Source organism: Acyrthosiphon pisum, chromosome A1 (assembly GCF_005508785.2).
Source record: "Acyrthosiphon pisum isolate AL4f chromosome A1, pea_aphid_22Mar2018_4r6ur, whole genome shotgun sequence".
Classification (NCBI taxonomy): domain Eukaryota; kingdom Metazoa; phylum Arthropoda; class Insecta; order Hemiptera; family Aphididae; genus Acyrthosiphon; species Acyrthosiphon pisum.
The window spans coordinates 12,151,445-12,170,850 of record NC_042494.1 but is presented as its reverse complement, the minus strand read 5'-3'; the positions used below and the strand labels follow the sequence as shown (position 1 = coordinate 12,170,850).

The 19,406-nt window shown below is 30.3% G+C and overlaps 1 protein-coding gene across 1 annotated transcript in view; it reads right to left on the bottom strand.

The window, feature by feature from the left end:
• The window catches only part of LOC100158733 (proline-rich receptor-like protein kinase PERK8), a 53,628-nt gene extending 39,363 nt beyond the window's left edge, over window positions 1-14,265 (bottom strand). Inside the window, exon 1 of the mRNA XM_001942622.5 lies at window positions 13,774-14,265. Within this exon, the coding sequence (XP_001942657.2) occupies window positions 13,774-13,882 (109 nt within the window). The 5' untranslated portion in view covers window positions 13,883-14,265. The remainder of the gene's footprint in view (window positions 1-13,773) is intronic.
• Between the last annotated feature and the right edge of the window lie 5,141 nt (window positions 14,266-19,406).

Sequence of the window (19,406 nt, the reverse complement as noted above, 5' to 3'; positions counted from 1 at the left end):
TAATCAATATGATATTTATTTTAATTTGCTAACAATATTTTTAGAATTATTTATATGGAACAATTTTAAATTTATAAAAAGTAGGTGTGCAAATGAATACTAGCTAGGTAGGTATGTATAAAAAAAATTATAATATTAAAATCGATTATTAAAATATACGATGTTTGTTCAAAGATGATACTATAAACAATTTAAATAATTATGAATAACTATAACAAGTTTAGAATCCAATCAATAAAACCTGTCAGCTATTACTAGTTTATTATTACTATATAGCAGTTATTCCAAAATATGTCTGGTCTATCATAATATTAATATAATATCATCTGTTTGTGTGATCCATATTATAAAAACTTACAAACTTTAATGTATAATTATGTGATTAAATGCAATGAATTGCAAACATTTAGCTACATAGTTAACACAAATACCAATATAAATAATTTGTATATAATATATATATTGATTATACGCATTACACGCATTTTAAAATTTAATACTTCCAATCAAATTGAGTAATTGACTTTTGTCAATAATTGTATCGTCAACAAAATGCAGAACATTACAATAATATTTTTAACTTATTAAACCCATAACAATGTTATTGTTTTTATAATAAAACTAGCGGACTAGTAATAATATGGGTTTATTGTTGAACGTGTCGATATACTTGGAGTGGTTACATGTGGTAAAAATCTAAAACCTTAGTTGTATTTAAGTTAGAAAAAAAAACGATAAAAAAATATTATAGACGCATCCATCCTCCAATGGTATATTATTATTCGCGCAACAAACGGTCGATTCGTAATAATAATCGCAATTTCAACCTTCACACTTCGGCTCACACACTACACTTTTCCGATGATTTTTTAGCAGTTCGCTTCACGCTCGGGTTCATCCGTGAATTTAATGTTTTTTTTCTTCTGTTTTTTACTTTTTTGAACACGGTATAAGTTTTTCCTGTTTTTGCCATCGACCGTTACGATCCGTGTCGGGTTTGGATAACTGCAGCTACACTGCTGCTCACTCCTCCTTCGACATGAATATCGACAGAAAACCGCGTACGGGACTATACAGGTAGATCAGTTCATAAACCTAGGGGCATGTGTACAAGTGTACAAGTGTACGCTATTCACGATCCCGTCCACACGAGAATTCTGCAGCGAATATTCTTTTATGCGTATGCCTACCTATGTATACATAAATAATAAAGAACCGTTCAAACGTCGTGCAGTTGTGTAACGAGGCAACTCTGTCCGACGTGCAACCTCTGAGGTCATCATATGGGGGGGGGGGAGGGGGGAGTATCTCAACTAGCGACGGAAAATATAATAATTATCGCTTAATTGCTGCTAATGCTATCCGTCTATTCGTATTGTATTCGGCAATACATATTATAACATTATATCTGCGCGGCAGCCATCGTATACGTATATTGTATATATCAAATGGAATAGTTACGAAAACTTATCATAACCTACCTGCGAAGCGTCACGATAACTGAAAAGCAAAGTGAGCGGCTGTAAGAAGCTATTGGACGAAAGAGGACATTGAAATGTCACAAACCTATTGCATATTAATATTTTATTTCATGCATATAGATATATTATCATTAAAATGTTTCTAAAATAAAACACATACAGTTATTATAATCATTGTTAGGTACCAATATATGTTTCTCTCTCTTTTCTCTCTCGTATGGACTTATTTTTATGTACTTATATCAATAAATATAACCGGATTTTATATGAGCAATATTCTCTCATTCCTGTCCGTCTGAAAATTAAATACTTAGGTGTATATTAATTTATAGGATAAACGTATAAGATTGGTTATAATATGATTGGGCTATCTTATAAGAAAAAAATAAAATCAGCCAATAAGAGATTCGTCTTCCTTCGTCTTTTTATAAATTCCAAAATATACTACATAATATAAGAATTAAGACCTGTATGGTTTCTATTGAACTGCAACCTAGAGTCATACACTCATACCAAACCCTCTGATATCAGGAAATTTTAATCATACCAATCTAAATCAATTGCCAATGACACTGAGGTCACACGCTTCTTGGTACGAATCAAAGTTTGATATGTCTTAAAAGTAAAAACAACTACAATTAGCCCAAATAATTTATAAACGTTTTTACAAAATATAAACACTCACTAAAATCTTCTCGTAAAGACTAAAACGTAAATAATTTAGATTGGCTATTAGTTTAATTAATGAGTAATTTCCTAGCTGAACAACATCAATTGTTCAATGTTCATACCATTAAACATTTATCCAGTTATTGATTTATTAAATTTACTTATTGTGATATTATTGTACAGATTGTAAAATGTCTTGTTTTCAATAAAATAAAAAAAATCTTAATTTTGTAAAGCTCAAAATAAATGTTAGGTATTTAGATACTCGACATACTACACTAAGCAACTCAGACAATAATAATTACCTATATTAACTGGAAAGTGTATTATGAACTACAATAATAAAATGTACTCAATTACCAATTATTTAAATAATATTCAAAAAATAAAAATAAATAACTTATTTAATTCTTTAAGACTGTATGATATAATAATATATAATAATACAATTTAAATATTTATGACAAAAAATTGCAGTAAAAATTAAGCATCTAGAATAAAAAAATAAAAAATATTAAGACTTCGATTAATTACTGAAACTACACTTTTTTTTAAAATATTGTACTTAGCGGTTAAATACAAGATAGAACATATCCTAATTTACTTCGTTAAGAAGCCGTTTGAAAAATGATAAAAACAAACAAATCAATATTTATCAAAACCCCCTGTCATCTTTATATCAAAACAACAAATAAATAACTTTCCAAAGTCAAAACCATTGATAGTATGTTATATAAAATGTTACCTTTATAACCGAAGTATCGATGTTATTGTTTATATAATATAAAATATACACAGACGCATAAGTACATACACTCAATGCAATCAGATAATTCTATACATAACGTCCATGTGCACGTCGCGATTGAACTCTTTCTTTCTTTCGTTCGCTCAACTTGTAAATATACAATATTTCATCCCATATAACTAAACCCACGACATCCGCTCGATCATGCAGAGTCAATGTGGCGATGGTGGTGTGCCCTCTTATAAATACACGCGCTATAGTACGACCGTCCATAATATATCTTCACATATATTATTATGCACTCGATATATACAACCGATGTCCGTGTGACGCGCAGTGTTGCAACAGTTAAGTAGCGCGACATATTTATGTGCGTATTATAGCGAACCGTACAGAGTTATCCAAGCTAAAAAAGCATCATCCATAAATACAAATCTATACACCGAAACAGGTTTTGTATACGTGGTTTACGACATTTGGAGATGTAGTGACTTATTAATTTGCGAGGGTATATGCTCGTAACACGATTTTCCAGTTCCCCGGCGAAACGACTGAAACGGCGTTGAACTTGATCCGGTGTACAAGACTCCCGCACAGTACCTAAGATACACTATATCCGCACACGCGTGCCATCACTGCACATACTTCACGAAAGTTTGAGATATCGGGTGGCCATAATATAGTGGCTATTTTTTTCTCGAGGTGTACATAGTATTATACGATGAATGGGTATACATAACATTCGCAAACAGTTACGTTTCATATCCGATATACGTGCGTCATAAGATATCATAACTGACTATGCCTGCACGGGCATTCCTTTTACGTAGAGTATCTATCCGACAAAGTTGTCCATATATTTACTTAACGGATATTTTAGTGTGTGTGTGAAACCATATTATACTGACGACTGTAAAGACACGCTGCATGTGCATGACACAGCCACTCGACCCAGATCTCAAGTCTTCCGTTAGATGAATGGCCGAGTTATGTTTTGACATGAACACATTAACGCATATCTACCGGTTCAATTGATCAAAGTGAGTGGGTAAACTAACACGGTGCCGTCGGTGCGTCATTTTAGTACAGTTGATCGTGGACTACATTATTTACTTGTTTTTAAATTTGAAAAATCCATTGACTTTCGCTTGCTTAACTTTACCATACATTTAGATATTTTCTTTCGACGTTTACACTTAACTTATGTTCTGTCTTCAATTACAATAATTGTATTTATGTGTTTGATACCTACTTAAAAAAATATTTATTTATTTTGGATAGTTGACACTTGACAGTAGTTTTAAAAAATCAGTAAACTTATTATTTACTAAAGTGTTTAAAAATAATTCTTGTTTTTTAATATATTATATCTTTGTAAAGAAATAACCCTATATATCACCCAATATATCAAAACAATTAGGTACAGGGGGCGTACAGTTAGTAAAGTTATGTACAGCCATCTTTAATTGGCCATGAGATGTCTGTCTCCTAATCGCAAATTGACGTGACTGGAAAAATTAACGTACATGCTATAGCCGATAACGTTCGACTAGTATTATAAAAACATTTTTTAAAACACTTTTTTACAATGTTATATACGTTTTTAATGAACAGATATTTTAACAGTGTTACAAACTAAATGTTAATACAATAATTGCAGTACCACCTGATTGTTATCCTACATTATTATGAATTTATATTTAATTTTTGGTAGATTTAAAGATAACATGAAAATGTATAAAATTAATTTTATTAATTGTATTGTTACGGTAAAGCCTAGTATTGACTTTAAAACCATATTATACCTAACAAACCGTACATTTACCATAATATACATTGTACGTAATATATATACACTATATATCTATACAGAATTATTTTTCTTTAATTTAACTACCAAAAATTACTATACTTAACTACATACTTAACCATATACTATATAAATGTATACATTTATATTATACCTACTTATACGTACTACCATTTCGATGATAATATCTACCATAAAGGATATCTAGTCAGACAATTTATAACCTGCAGTATTTTAATTCATATTTATTTCACATATTTTTATATAATATGTACAATTATCATTATATAATTAATATGTGAATAGATTAAGCTAGTTTTGTAATTCCCAAAACAAAATAAATTTTCTTTTAATGTAAATAACTTCTCGTATCATTTGAACACCAGACATAGTACCTAGCTATTATATATACAAACAACCAGTTATACATTTATCACAATCTAGATAGTTTGCGCTTAGTCAGTGCATTATCATTTCGTTCGTTGTTTTCCGCCATTCGTAATGTTTTTCAACGTAGCAAAACAGCATAAATCAACAGAAAAGAAACCCATAAATAACTACGTAGAACTTCTCTATGAAATCAAATGACGCTTCTTAAACCAGAATCGTATATAAGTACAGACTTACAGTATATAATATAACTGCTCCAGTCTCGTATATAAAATACTTATATACCTACGTGCATATACAGAAAATACGTATGTTGGTTTTTATGTTCCAATTACATTGTCCATATACGATTTTCATATATTTATAAGTTATAACATTATATACTATATAGGTACCGAATGCGGTTTGTTGGTCGAGAAATAAGCTAAAGAAAATATGTTTTTTTTCTCTATATAGGTAATGATTATGACATTATATCAGTAAATTATATATACGTATTATAGATACATTATATATGTACGATATATACATAGCAAGTTTTTATTTTACGGCTTCATGAAAGTCCATGTTGTCATTTTGTCTTATGTAATGTTCTACTTATGTCTTGAAACTAACGATAACCACTATCTGTACCTATTGCAGTCTGACTGAACTAACTGTACCTGGTGAATCGTGATCACAAACCAATAAACGTCAACTACCTATCATGCAACCAAATGATTAAATACGCCATAAAAATGTGCTTTATATAAATTATTTGATAAGAATATAATATGATACTCTTACAGTACACACAATGACACAATGCGCACAGTTTTTATATAGTTTTCTGTAAAATACATATAGCTATCTAAAATGTAACAGTTTACAAAAAATAGATTTACATACTTACCTATAAAATAAATACTAAGTATTATAATTTTATTCTTAAAATTAAGAATCATGTTCCTACTCTTTAAGAGGAAGTAAATTGCAATATGAAAATTAACAATGGATCCTTATTATATTATTATGATAACGCGGATCAAACAACTATAATATATTATAATACGGATGTCCGACCTTTCACTTAAGTAATATCTTTACATTATAATCCAGACAACCATCGTTTTACCCATTTATAACCATTGTGGCAGATTACAGAAATCCTAGTCACGTACTTTGAGACTGTATATTTGACATGTTCATTGGAGGTTAATAAATTATAACTCACATGTAAACAATGTGTAGATCTTTGGAATGCATTTATAAACAGTCACCTTGAAAAACTAAAAATTTCCATACAAAATAATATCATTGCACGGACCCTCGGTGAAAAATCAATTTAATTTCTCTGGTTTTCACCTCGAGGTCTATTGTTCCATCGGAATTCCTGACGTGCAAAGCATAATTTGATTATCTTCGATAATAATGTACCTATAATATGGTCAAAACTTAACCATGGTAATACTACCGAGGTTCATTATAAAAATTATACACATATATATATATTATATATTATACATATTACATATTATAGTTGTACCTATATATATATATATAATATATTTATATACAGCCATACATGCTCAATAGACCCGTAGGTGATGTAATTATCAACACCAAATAAGGACAATATATTACACAAAGAAAAGTAATCACGGATGAGCTGGGCAGATTCAACGGCCCGGGGCTACGTAAAAGTATCTTCCATTAAGTATTGTTATTATTACTATAAGGGAACTACCTATACATATATTCATATATAAGCACCACTCTATTGCGACAATTGAATGAGGAGACCATTAGCCTCAAGTCATTGCGCTTGTGTTTCGCAAGTAGGTACTGTGCGATTGGTTTTTCATTGATCCTATTTGATTATGGGAATATCGTTCACGCGTAACACAACTACTATATTATAGTATGGACCTCTGACGGCGACAAAAGTACAAGAAAGCATTATATAGGTTTTGAATTAATCAGGATGTGATATTAAAAACAAGACTAGCTATTAGGTAGGTATAATACCTATCAAACCGTAATATAGGTATCGAATATTCATCGATAATAAAATTTTGCAATCAATAAAACGTATTAATACTATAAAAACGTATGACAATATTTTTTTTGTAATTATAATATTATTAGCTGTTATTATAAATCAATACCAACGTACCGTAGAACAGTATGAATAAGTTTATGGTAAATGGCTAAAATTTATCTAAGGATATTGTATATTAAAATGTCATTGTGTAATTGTGCATAGTAAAAAATAATAAATAGGACAGGTAGGTTGTATGTATTTGAAGTGGCATACAATTTTAATTCTTTCTAAAATTATATTATTTGAAGAACAAATAAATAACTAAACTCGTTATTTTTCATTTAAATGTTGTCAAAACTTAAGTGTCCAGAAAAAAACTTAGTTTTTTATAAATTGTTAGGTTTCTGTAATAAAAAATTATGAGGAACCTGTATTACATTTTCAAACTTTAGTTAATAAAGTGGTCAATTTTTTAAAATATTAACTACAAAATAATTTGTTAATTGTCGTGTTTTTTTCAAAATGTTAACTTCAAACACTTGGTATAAATAAAAAATTGCATGTGTATTATCGATATTTTTAAATTACGGTACCTATAAGTGATAGGTAATAATAACTTAAGTGAAATCTAATGCTTAATTTTTAAGTTTTTACTCAATCAAACAAAAACATCATATATATATATATCAAAAGATTTATGAGGAATCTTCAACCTTATATCACATTTTTGAGTTTATTGGTTGAGATGGCTATATTTTTCATTATAATTTATGGAAACGAAATTTTTAAATGTCTATAAATAGCACCACAGGAGACATAATGTTTTGAATAAATTATAATTTAAATATTTGGTGAAAGATTGAGAGTACAGTTATTTATTCTTGAAATTTTTGAATTAGGAACAAAACAATCGATTTTGGATAAAATGTACAACTTTTTTCCTAATTTTTTTTTTTTATAATTATTATGAAAAGTCCTGATAGTTTTTTTATTTTACTCCACAAATACCAAGTAGATCTAGTTTTCTACCGGAAACTACACTTAAAGTTGAATATTGAATCAATTTTACTGCTCTTAAGGGTAGCTCTTGAAGGTGGGGTTAATCAGAGCGTGCTCAGGAATTTTCAATTGAAAAATAAATATAGTAGACAATTGATTGGTAACGGGCGGCGGCCATTAATGTGCTAACTAGGCTAAACATCGTAAACAACTAAACATCGTAAATATAGTATCTGATAACTAATAGTTAGTTTACCGTGTTGTTTAATTGTTTTAAGTATAACGTTTTGAACTTCTAGGTTCACTATCATTACTTTTGTTAATTTCAAAGGAGTATTTATTCTTATAACCCATCGGATTCTCCATCGGCACCATCGTTTTTAAAATGTTTACTCATTATCGTTAAGTTACAATAACTAATATAAATTAAATCTTGACGACAGTCGTCAGACTTGCATATTTAAAATTATTGTGGAATGACGTATACGGTATACCGCATACGTGCGATAATATTATTGTGTATTATGTACTAGACACTAGTCTGTATACCACGTGGCACGTGCTTAATTAATACATAAACAAAAAGAAACTTGCATAGTATTTTGTTACATTGGTAGTAAAAAAAAAAACCACACAGTATCATTGTAAAACCAATGCAATGCATTCGCGATCGCTAATAGAATCTACAAGGTGTGCTGGTAATATTATCATTACAAAATGCTAATTGGTGTATGCAATCTACCGTCGGTTTTTGACTAACCGTATTTCCTACAAGAGTTTTTTAAACTATGTGATAATATAGTGTTAAATTTAATATTAAGTATTAACATGATGATAATATCGTCTATTTATCGATTGTCATTATTCATTGCGTTAGGTATTTGATGATCAATAACTGCCATCGTCATAATAAAGATATTATGAATTTTCAAATATACAATTTTAAAAACTTTATAACGTGCATTTTACTATACAAATTATAATAAATTATTAATAATTAAAAAAACCCATAAACTTTAAATTCAAATTGATTCTTCCCTACCTACTTATGAGTTATGAGGGGGGTCAGCAAATAATGACTATTCAAGCCTATTGTACGAAAACTAAACGTGACTAAACTAATAAATCATTGAAATAAACTAATTAAATAATCTGTAAAAATTAGCATTACGTAAAATAGTTCACACCACATTATAGGTATACCTATATAAAAATTCAATTAATAAACGAAATGTTAAATAATAAATATTATTTTGTTTTAATATCAAGCATAGAATCAGTTCAGCCTCCGGATACGGGTCATGGAAGAGCGGTTTTATCTACCTACTACAATAATATTAAACACATACTATACAAGTATCATGCAATTAACCTCAATGTACTGTATATATACAACTATCAGGTCGTCCTATATTTTAATTACGTCGCTAGTATTACAACATAAACAATGTGCTTATAACAAGATTGTAAAAACGTACGATACAACAAGTAATATCAATAAAAAAAACGGTAGTAAAAATCTTCTTCTGGTGACAAGTAGATTTCTAATTGTATGCTTAAAATGTATCGCTTCAATAATTGTCGCTAAAACAAGGATGTTTTTCTGATTATACAATGAGGAACATCATGGCCGTATCACAGTCTGACTCAAGATGATTACATTTGAAATTGAAGGTAACCGATAAATTCTATAGTAAAGAGTAGTTTTCCTCAATGTTAAGAACAAATATTATTCCAATTCCCGTTAATAAATATAAAACACTTCCAAGTTAAAAAGCACTTATTTAGAAAAAATGTAATTAGGTACGTAAAACTAAATTATATTAAAAACCTTTATACTCATAGACACATATAATATAATGTTACGCAACAATATTATAAATTGAAATAAAAAAATTAAATTGTTAAAAAAAAAGAGTTAAACTAACTTAGTCATAGAGTTTGTTTAGATCAATAAACAATTAAAGGTTAAATAAGTTTTATAATTTTTTATTTTTTTTAATTAAAAAAAAAAAAGTTAAAAGACCTCGAACTTAAAATTATGGAAACTCACTTGATTTTTCAAGATAGCTCCAAATGCAATTCATGTTGGTCAAGGGTGCAAGCAACAAAATGTGGGAGGAATAGTTAAAAAATATAACTACGAAAAAGACAATAGGACCCGTATAAGTGGCTACGATAATGTACGTGGAATTTTTTAACAATGGCTATTACAAGTTTAATTATGTCGACGGCAAAAAATAAAAAATAAATAGATTTTTGACTTGTCATAATAATTATGATATTAATATCTAGCCACATAGGCCACGCGCTATCGTGGATTCCCGCTGATATAACATAACGATATTACATATTGGCCATTATTGATACAATGTTATAGCTTATAAGCCTAACAGTTTTAAATTATTGAACACAATTCGCAGATCGAACTGGCGGCTCTGCGTTTGTATTTACAAGCCTTATTGTATACACGCCTGGTATAATAATTACATGCAAGAACGTGCATATCACCGGCAAGAGAAATACTCCTTTGAACACAGCCGACGGACTTAATGCGGCCGAGATGTATGTGGCAAGAGATATGTGCCGATAGGTATTGTGACTTCCTATTGGAAGCGTATGTGTAGATATTCTATATATTCTATGGAAAAATGATACGTAGTTTATTACCGCGGCGCATGTAGGTAGATAGGTAGGTAGGCAGGTACAGACCAAATCGGTCCAATAATGAAGTCGAATAGTTGTCGCGATAAAGGGGAGATTTATTAAAGCTACAGCGGATATGCCTACTATGAGAGCATGCGGGGGGGACGTCTTGTCCAGTGGATATTATTTTCTTTTGCTTCGTATTAAATATATATTATTATGGTTTTAGCGACAAAGAAGAATGTTTCCATCTTTGAATGAGTCTGGTTCAGGCGGAGCACAAATACGCATTGCTAGTTTTAAATAGTTCGATAATAAAATCAGACGACACTGCGGGCTGAATTAATGCATTGTTCTAGTGACAAAACAATCAGTTTTGTCAAGGTAACATTATATTATTATACCAAGGAATACAATTCGTGTGAACGTGCGTGGTGCATGTTGACTGTATTGTAATATTATATTTTATGCCTTCCATAAACTCTTGTCGTTTTCCATTATTAATCGAGGCTGTATTTGACTTTCATCGAAATCTTTTTTTTCTCGTTCTTAACATATTTTACGTCTCTCTAGTATGTAGGTATCCGTTTGTTGCCTCGCACTGACTTGACAAGTCTTTTTCTTTGCAAAAATGGTAGGTATTCTAGTTTTGACGTGACGTCTTCTATAGTACGGCAACGGACAAACTCGGTTGTTTGGTTTCCAGTACGAAGACCTTATTACATTACACTGTAGCAAATCTATTCTTGTATAGAAACCTCTCTATGTGCGTTATATATGAAATCTGATGAACCGTTATGCGTGTAGTGAATGTATACAGAATAATGTAAACACATAACATGTTATTATTGTTATATTATGTAGCTGTCACCTAAACATATTTTTTGAAAAGTTATTACTTCGTGACGAACTTATTTAAAAATCGTGGTTAAAAAACACTCTTGGATTTTTTCGTCAAAATAGCGATTGTAAAATTTGAATATATAAAATTGCCTTAAGATAATATATTATAGGTAGTATAGGTACTGTTTAAAAATCAAACGTAGATAAATACACAATAATTAATAAAAAGAGACTTGTAACCTATAATATTCGTTATATCAAAATTACATTTTAATTAGGATAAATAGGTTATCTACTTGCTACTTTACATATTATACGGATTTGGCAAGATTGATTAGGCTGCAAGATAATTATATTTATCAAAGAATTTATTTTAAATATTGAGATTAAATTTACTTAAATTATCTTTAAAGTTTAAACGACCATATTTTGTAAACTTTGTAATGAACTTTTAAAGTACCTAAATATTAATGAATTAATTATTTGTGAAAGGCATGGAGTCCATAAAGCAAATTTTTCAGCAAATTAAAAAAAAAACTGTACCAGTGTACCTACTACACATAATAATCTAAATATTTGAATTGCCATACACGAGTAATTTTATATAATTGCCCACAATGAATTATCAAACGAATTTTTGTCCAAAAACAAATGATCCGTCTACATAATCAAAAAACATATCATTTTGTATAAAAATCGCATTTTCTGAAAAATTGTGACTTTTAAGTATCGCCTTTTGTAAATAAATGAATCATATAGATCTGCACAGTGTTGAATCCAGACAATTTTCTGGGGATGGAGGATCACTTTTGTTTTGTTTGGGAAAGTTAGTAGTTAGTACATAATATACTGGCAATAAGGTATAAAAACAGTATATTTTAGTGAACACCATTAGGTGCGGTAATCGTAACGAGTAATGAGTACCTATTGTATATTTAAGAAATAAGTATATTTTTTTTAAAGTTGTTTTTGTCAGGGGGCGGACGTAATTTCAGGGGGTTATTTTCCCACCGACCAAAAGTATACCTGTATTCAACATTGGGTTACTCCACTCTGCGTACTGCATTATGCCTGTATGTGTCTGTATATATACAATTATATAGAATAGTACCTATAGGTACATTGACTATATTTTAAATTTCGATACTTCCAGTATTTAAAATAATATGAACGTTTTACACTTTTACGTATTCTATGTGAACATTAAGCTTGTCTTGAGTTTTATTTTTTAGTGGGGGATATTAAAACAGGAACAAAAAAAGATAACATCTAATGTTTGTTTTGTTATAGGTACTTGTGTTTGATTGTAATAAAGATTATACGCCTATATAATATTATAATACACGTATTTTATACATAATACGTGTATTTTCAATGCAACTCAAAACGGGTGCTCGGTGGGAGATAGGAGTCGATGTGTGTTTTCCCACCGCTCGGACCTTATGGCTTACCGCGTAATGGTATTATACGAGTTAGTCTAATACTATAATATTTATACCTAGCGGTTAAATGTATTTAAATAGTATATAATATAGGTATATTACATTAATATAACTTATTAGTAGGTACCTACCTATAATTATGTTGTAGGTATAATGTATCATAATTATATTATAATATAGTAAGAAAACCTAATGACTATCATAGTATAGTATAGTATAGTGTATTGTAACTATGTCTGACGTCTGTATGTCTACTGTTTACCGAATACCTAACCATTGATTTTGAAATCAATACTGACACACTATAATATTATAATACACTAATACTCGGGTCTATATAGAACTAATAACAATGTTTACTCATATTATCCATGCCCAATGCACAAATCAGAATAATATATCGACACTCTCCCTCATATATGTGACATGTGCAGTAATCTGCATCCAGTTATGCTAATTGTGAATATAATATACAGTTTGCTGATTACATTATAGTAAGACGCGTTGAAAAACATCGCATTTCTACCCGGCAATAGGATTAAATAAGTATAGTTCTCCAGATCTCCTCTTTCAAGTTACCGGGCTTTAACTCCGAAAAAAATGTTTAAAATTAATACTGGTAATTGCTAAGTAACTAGCTATCAACCTATAAACGCATCATGCATTACGGTACCTATAGTAACAGCCGAACGAACTTAGATTTAATATATTGTCTCAAATACCTTTGATAAGTTGAGCGGCAGAAACGGCAGACACGGCCAATAATACGAGGAACGCGCACCAAAGGCCGCACTTGCACTGCATCTTAACGGTCAACATTACTTCTGACATTACTCGTATCCATTATGGCATTTACGCGGCTCCGGTTCAGAGTTATCGGATAAATCACGCCGGGAAGACACTAGAACCGCACAAATATCGACATCGTTTCGCGTTCGCACAGTAATATTATTATGATTATTATGGTAACACACGCACATTCCGATATTTAACCCATTGTATCATCACACCGACGACCGATGAATGGTAATCACTCGCAACTTATCACGAAAATATTATATATAATAAAGAAAATAATATGTGTGTGTAAGAATATTTATCGACGCGATCGATGACGGGCACCAGTAGAAAAAATGAGAGAAATGACTTCAACGAAAAACGAGCGAAAATTAAGAAGGCACACGACCGGCGTGCGAGACAGACTGACTGGTCGCGTCCGGTTTTGGCGGCACGCGGTCGCTGTTCACCACAGCGCCACCTATAAGATCGGTTCGCGCGACTATGTTTTTATAGCTACGCGTTAATTTGCTTGCGCGTGCCGTTTTTGGGCATCGTTTTCAATTTTCGAATACCAAAAATACACTACTACACTGAACGTTTAACTCAATGTACGCAGTGAACTGTTTTTGGATAACCGATTTCCCGACTGAAAATTGGCTGTACCTTATAGGTAGATATACGAGTTGTATATACGACATGCTTGTAGCCTACGTATCTTATACGTATAACGATCAATTTACATAGTTACATAAACACTGTATTTTAAAACTACCAGATATTGCCTTTGAACTTTGAAGTCGTCAACGATCGGTAGCTTATTTTATCCATCCTTTCAAGTGGAAATAAGAATATTATAGGCATAGAATGGTGGGGAGGGGTCTAAGAGGGCGCTATAGCCCTCCTGAAATTTTGCTTAGTCCCCTCATTTCGTCATTTTTTTTAGTTACATTTTTAGAATATATGTTGTGTATCAGAAATATAATAGGCTATAATAGCCCCCCTATATAAATTCATCACGCTACGTCTACCTATGAAGCATATATAATATTATATTTATATAGAAATGCTCGAACGTTAAAAATAGACAAATGAGAAAAAAAACAATGTTTGAACAAAATCATAGAAAGTTGGAACTATGGAAGTGTTTGAAATCTAATTCACAAGAGCCTCTTGTCCTCTTATCCTCTACCTGCATGTGTAGTCTCCGTCGTACAAGTGTGTAATATAGCAAATTTTACGCTCTATAGATCACGTTTAGCTCTGTTAGTTTAAAAATTTGAGTGAATTTACCTCTTATATAATTTAAAGGTAAGGTTATTATCCAAGCAATATCTTGTGCTTTTTATTATCTTTTAATTTTAAGGCGAATTATAAGTATTTTAAGGTGTACAAACAATTTATAATTTTAAAATACTCATTGGATAAGTATTTTATTAATTATAATTTTCAAAAAACTAACTAAAAAGATAAAAATTAATCATTATTAAATATTTTTTATCAGTACCTATAATACAGATAATAAGGAAAATATTAAAAATACCAAGTTTGTAAGGTAAGTAATAACACTATAATAATTATTAATCAGTACAAAAAAATATATTATTATAATAAGTATATTAAAATATATAAAATGTAAAATGTTCTCAAAAAACTAAAAATAATCTTAAGTGAATGAAAATTAACAAAGGCGTTAAATTTAACGAATTTTGACACTACGCCTACATCGTGATTAAGCTGCAATATGTACTGCATATATACGCAGTAACTACAAATTTATGGATTTTTCGGGAAAGGCAAAGAACTAATGTAGGTATTTTAATTTGATACCAACAAACATGACGCTTGGCCCTCATGCAGCATCATTTCAATTAATGAGGGCCATCAACAAAATACAACTTTTATCCCGTTTGGTAAACTGAAGACTGATTTCCTCAACGCTTGGCTAGTGTGTATGTAATTGCATTTAACAGGGACCAGCGAGTAATATACTTTCGTGGACGATATAAAGGACATACTCACCCATATCAGCCCTTACCAATCACCTTTCGATTTTCGTTATACATTTATAATAACAATATGATTAACATTAACTTTCTATAAGAGTCGGCTTCCCACCATACTGAAGGTCAGATGCTATTTCTACTGCCTATCTGGTCCTCTCATCTTCTTTGTTCGTCAGCATTTCCTTCAGCATTTCATTGAAGATCCTGAACAACTTTTCAGTTTCTATCAATAAGGAAGTCCTGTCTTCTTGGTTCGCTGGCAGATCCCCGAAAACCCGATCGCACTGGATATGGGGGACGTCACCCTTTAGGTTCCCTTAATACCTGTCCAAGTATAAGAGCAATGAACAGGGTGTGTGCCAAACGAATACGTATTTTCCTTACAGGACAATGCATATTCATATGGTGGTTGGTGGATCTACCACCTATCTCGTTGATTTTTTTAATAATATTATACCTTATGGCTTATACATATAATAATATTATATAATATATATTTATGTTGAAAACTTGAATTATATTTTAGTTGTTTACTTAAACGTTTTGACAAAAAAAATAGCTGATGTTAGAGCTATAGCGGCTATTTAGTTAATTCCTATTTAAAATTTGCAGTGCATTAAAATGTGATGCCTTTGTATTATATGGTCGTATCCAAAATAATTCCTAAATACAGCCATGCCTTTGTATATTATATTATAATGCATTGCAGTCGTTTAAACTATAGTAAGAATATAGGTACACAATTAATTTCAATTTGAGTTGAGTGCATTTACTATTATAGACATACCTGATTAGTGTATAATAATTGCTTAGTGGCAATTATACTCACGGCTCGTCTGTTTTTGAAATGAAGGACAAGTTTTTTTCGTAGTGTTCATAGTATAATAATATGTACCTATAATACAACGAATCACGATATCTGATTCATACCGAAGTTGTAAAGGTATAACGTTTTTTTTATCGTGTAACCGTGGAGGCGTTAGATTAAATTATTCACTTCGTTTTAATGATTTATACATATATTTGTTTTGCAAGAAATCAATATAGGTATAAGGTAAGTTATAAACTTATATGCTATATGAAACTGAGGTATACTTATATTACTTTAACAACCTTAGTCCTGCACCTGTCGTAGAATGTAGTCTCGTCGGTGCTCATACGTCAGGGTCTAACAATATAGTTTCGTGCGTATGTGGGCTTTTAATTTTAGCTTAATTGCATATTATAATTCAACACTTTAGGACAATAGGTTATATTAGTGATAATAAATTAATGTCAACAATGGCATATTTTAATTTTTAATGTATGTATAGAAAGTCAGTATCGTATTACAGCAATACTGGTTGTTTCCAATAATTTCCCTCAAAATATAACTTTTATTTTTGATATCGAAAATTATGAAAACAACATGAGAATAACATTGGCATCTTTGGATTACAATAATACATTTTCGATGTATAATACATATTTAAATATTTTATATTAACGGTAGGTTAAAATGTTAAATTGTTTACGTGCACGATGGCCACGATGTACACATTGGCGATCATAGTTATTCTACGTCTACGCGTTTACACCTGAGTAATGTGTATAAGATTAGTGATTAGTCATTATAATATTATATATGCGCTCATTAAGAGAAATCAATCCGTGAATCGACTTCCTTAACCGACCGCGTTAATCCACAGTGCGTTTACATAATATTATAATATCAAACAATTAAACTGACATAACCATTGTCTATAATATTATGAGCTACGAGCACAACTATATATCTGGATTTGTGAATATTGTGGTCACGGTGTAAACGCGTATACCTAAATAGTAATCGCACAGACAATGACGTACTACGTAGGCAACACGTAAATAATGAAATTAAAAACAACAATAAAAAAAAAAAACACTGCAATTACAAAATCACTAATTTTGCCGCAGGCCGACGGGAGGTGTCCTTACACCTATATTATAGTAAAAATATTATTAGAATAGCCGAAAACATTATACATGTATATCATTACACGTATTGTGGAGGTGTCAATGGTGCTCGCCTAACCCGCACGCGGGTAGACAATAAAATAATAATAATATATTATAATCGTTTAACATCCATCGGCCATACGATATACGATAATATGTTAATATCTGTGCACTCTATACTTATCCGCCACGACAAGGATTCCGATGTGTATATATTATTATGCACATATTTTTAGTTTTGTTAACGCATCACGACATTATCATGCTGTATCTTGCTGTGTAGCTACGTCTCGATACCAAACTATAATTACACGTGCGAGATGCATAAATAAATAAGACGGCTAAAATATAAATCATTGCAGGCTGCAGATATTTTGAAGTCATTAGGTAAAAAATTACATTAAAAAAATGTGAACAAATGGGTGTCGCTCTGCTGTAGAGCAGGATGCAGGTTACAAGCGGATCACTATAATGGATGGTGTTAAATTTTAATTCAATCATATATTATCATTGTATAAGAAAAACGATTCTGATTTCTGAGCGAAGACGGTCAGACAGCCTATGATATTACTTAAGAAATTTTTTTATGAATTTCTAACCCAAAATAATTAGCACATTTTCATGATTATTAAGTGTTTTGTCAACATTTGAACTTTAAATGCTTACAAAAAAAAAATTGTGGATACGGATTTTTAATATTTTTCAAGTATCATTGTAACAATATATTAAGAGCCTTGTATTAAATTTTCAAGCTTATTTTACCCAAAAAATAAAGTTTTATTGACATTCATAGAAATAAAACCTAAGAGTTGGAAACTGAGTATATCCATAAACAGCTCAAAACAAGTCATAATATTTTGAACATTTTTTCGTGTATATTAAAGGCTATATTATATAAACATTCAGTGAAAAATTCATGTATTTACGATCATTTGTTTTAGAGGTGGTACATCAAAAGCCAAAATCAATTTTGTCAAAAACCGATTATTTGCGTAAAAATTCCCGTTTTTCCTTAATTTTTATTTTTTTTTCCGGGGACTTTTGAAAACTACTGGGAAATTTAAATTTCGACTTCCCAAAAGTATCAACTAGATTCACTTTTCCATCGAACAAGATAATGAAGTTGAAAGTCGAATTATTTTAACTAGGTACTAATCGTGTACACCGACACAAAAATAAAAATAAAAAAACCCATATCATTGTAAAATCAATACATTCATCGTTCCACTTAGAATCTAAAATTGGAAACTGAAAATGTTCGCAAACAGTTAAAAACAAATCCAAATATTTTGAAAATTTATATAAAAAATAACGAACATTTTTTATCGATATTATAGGTACATAATTTTGAAAAACTAATACAAGAAAATGTCATATGCATATAAAATATAAATACCTCAACATGTCATTAAATCAAAATATTTTGAAAATTGTATGGTGTATAGACAATGCTAATATAAACATTTAGTGACAAATTCATGTATTTATAGTAATTTTTTTTAGTTACACCAAAAACCAAAATATGTTAAAAGCCGATTTTGCGTAAAAATTTCCGTTTTTCCTTGATTTATAATTTGTTTTTTCTGGTGCTTTTG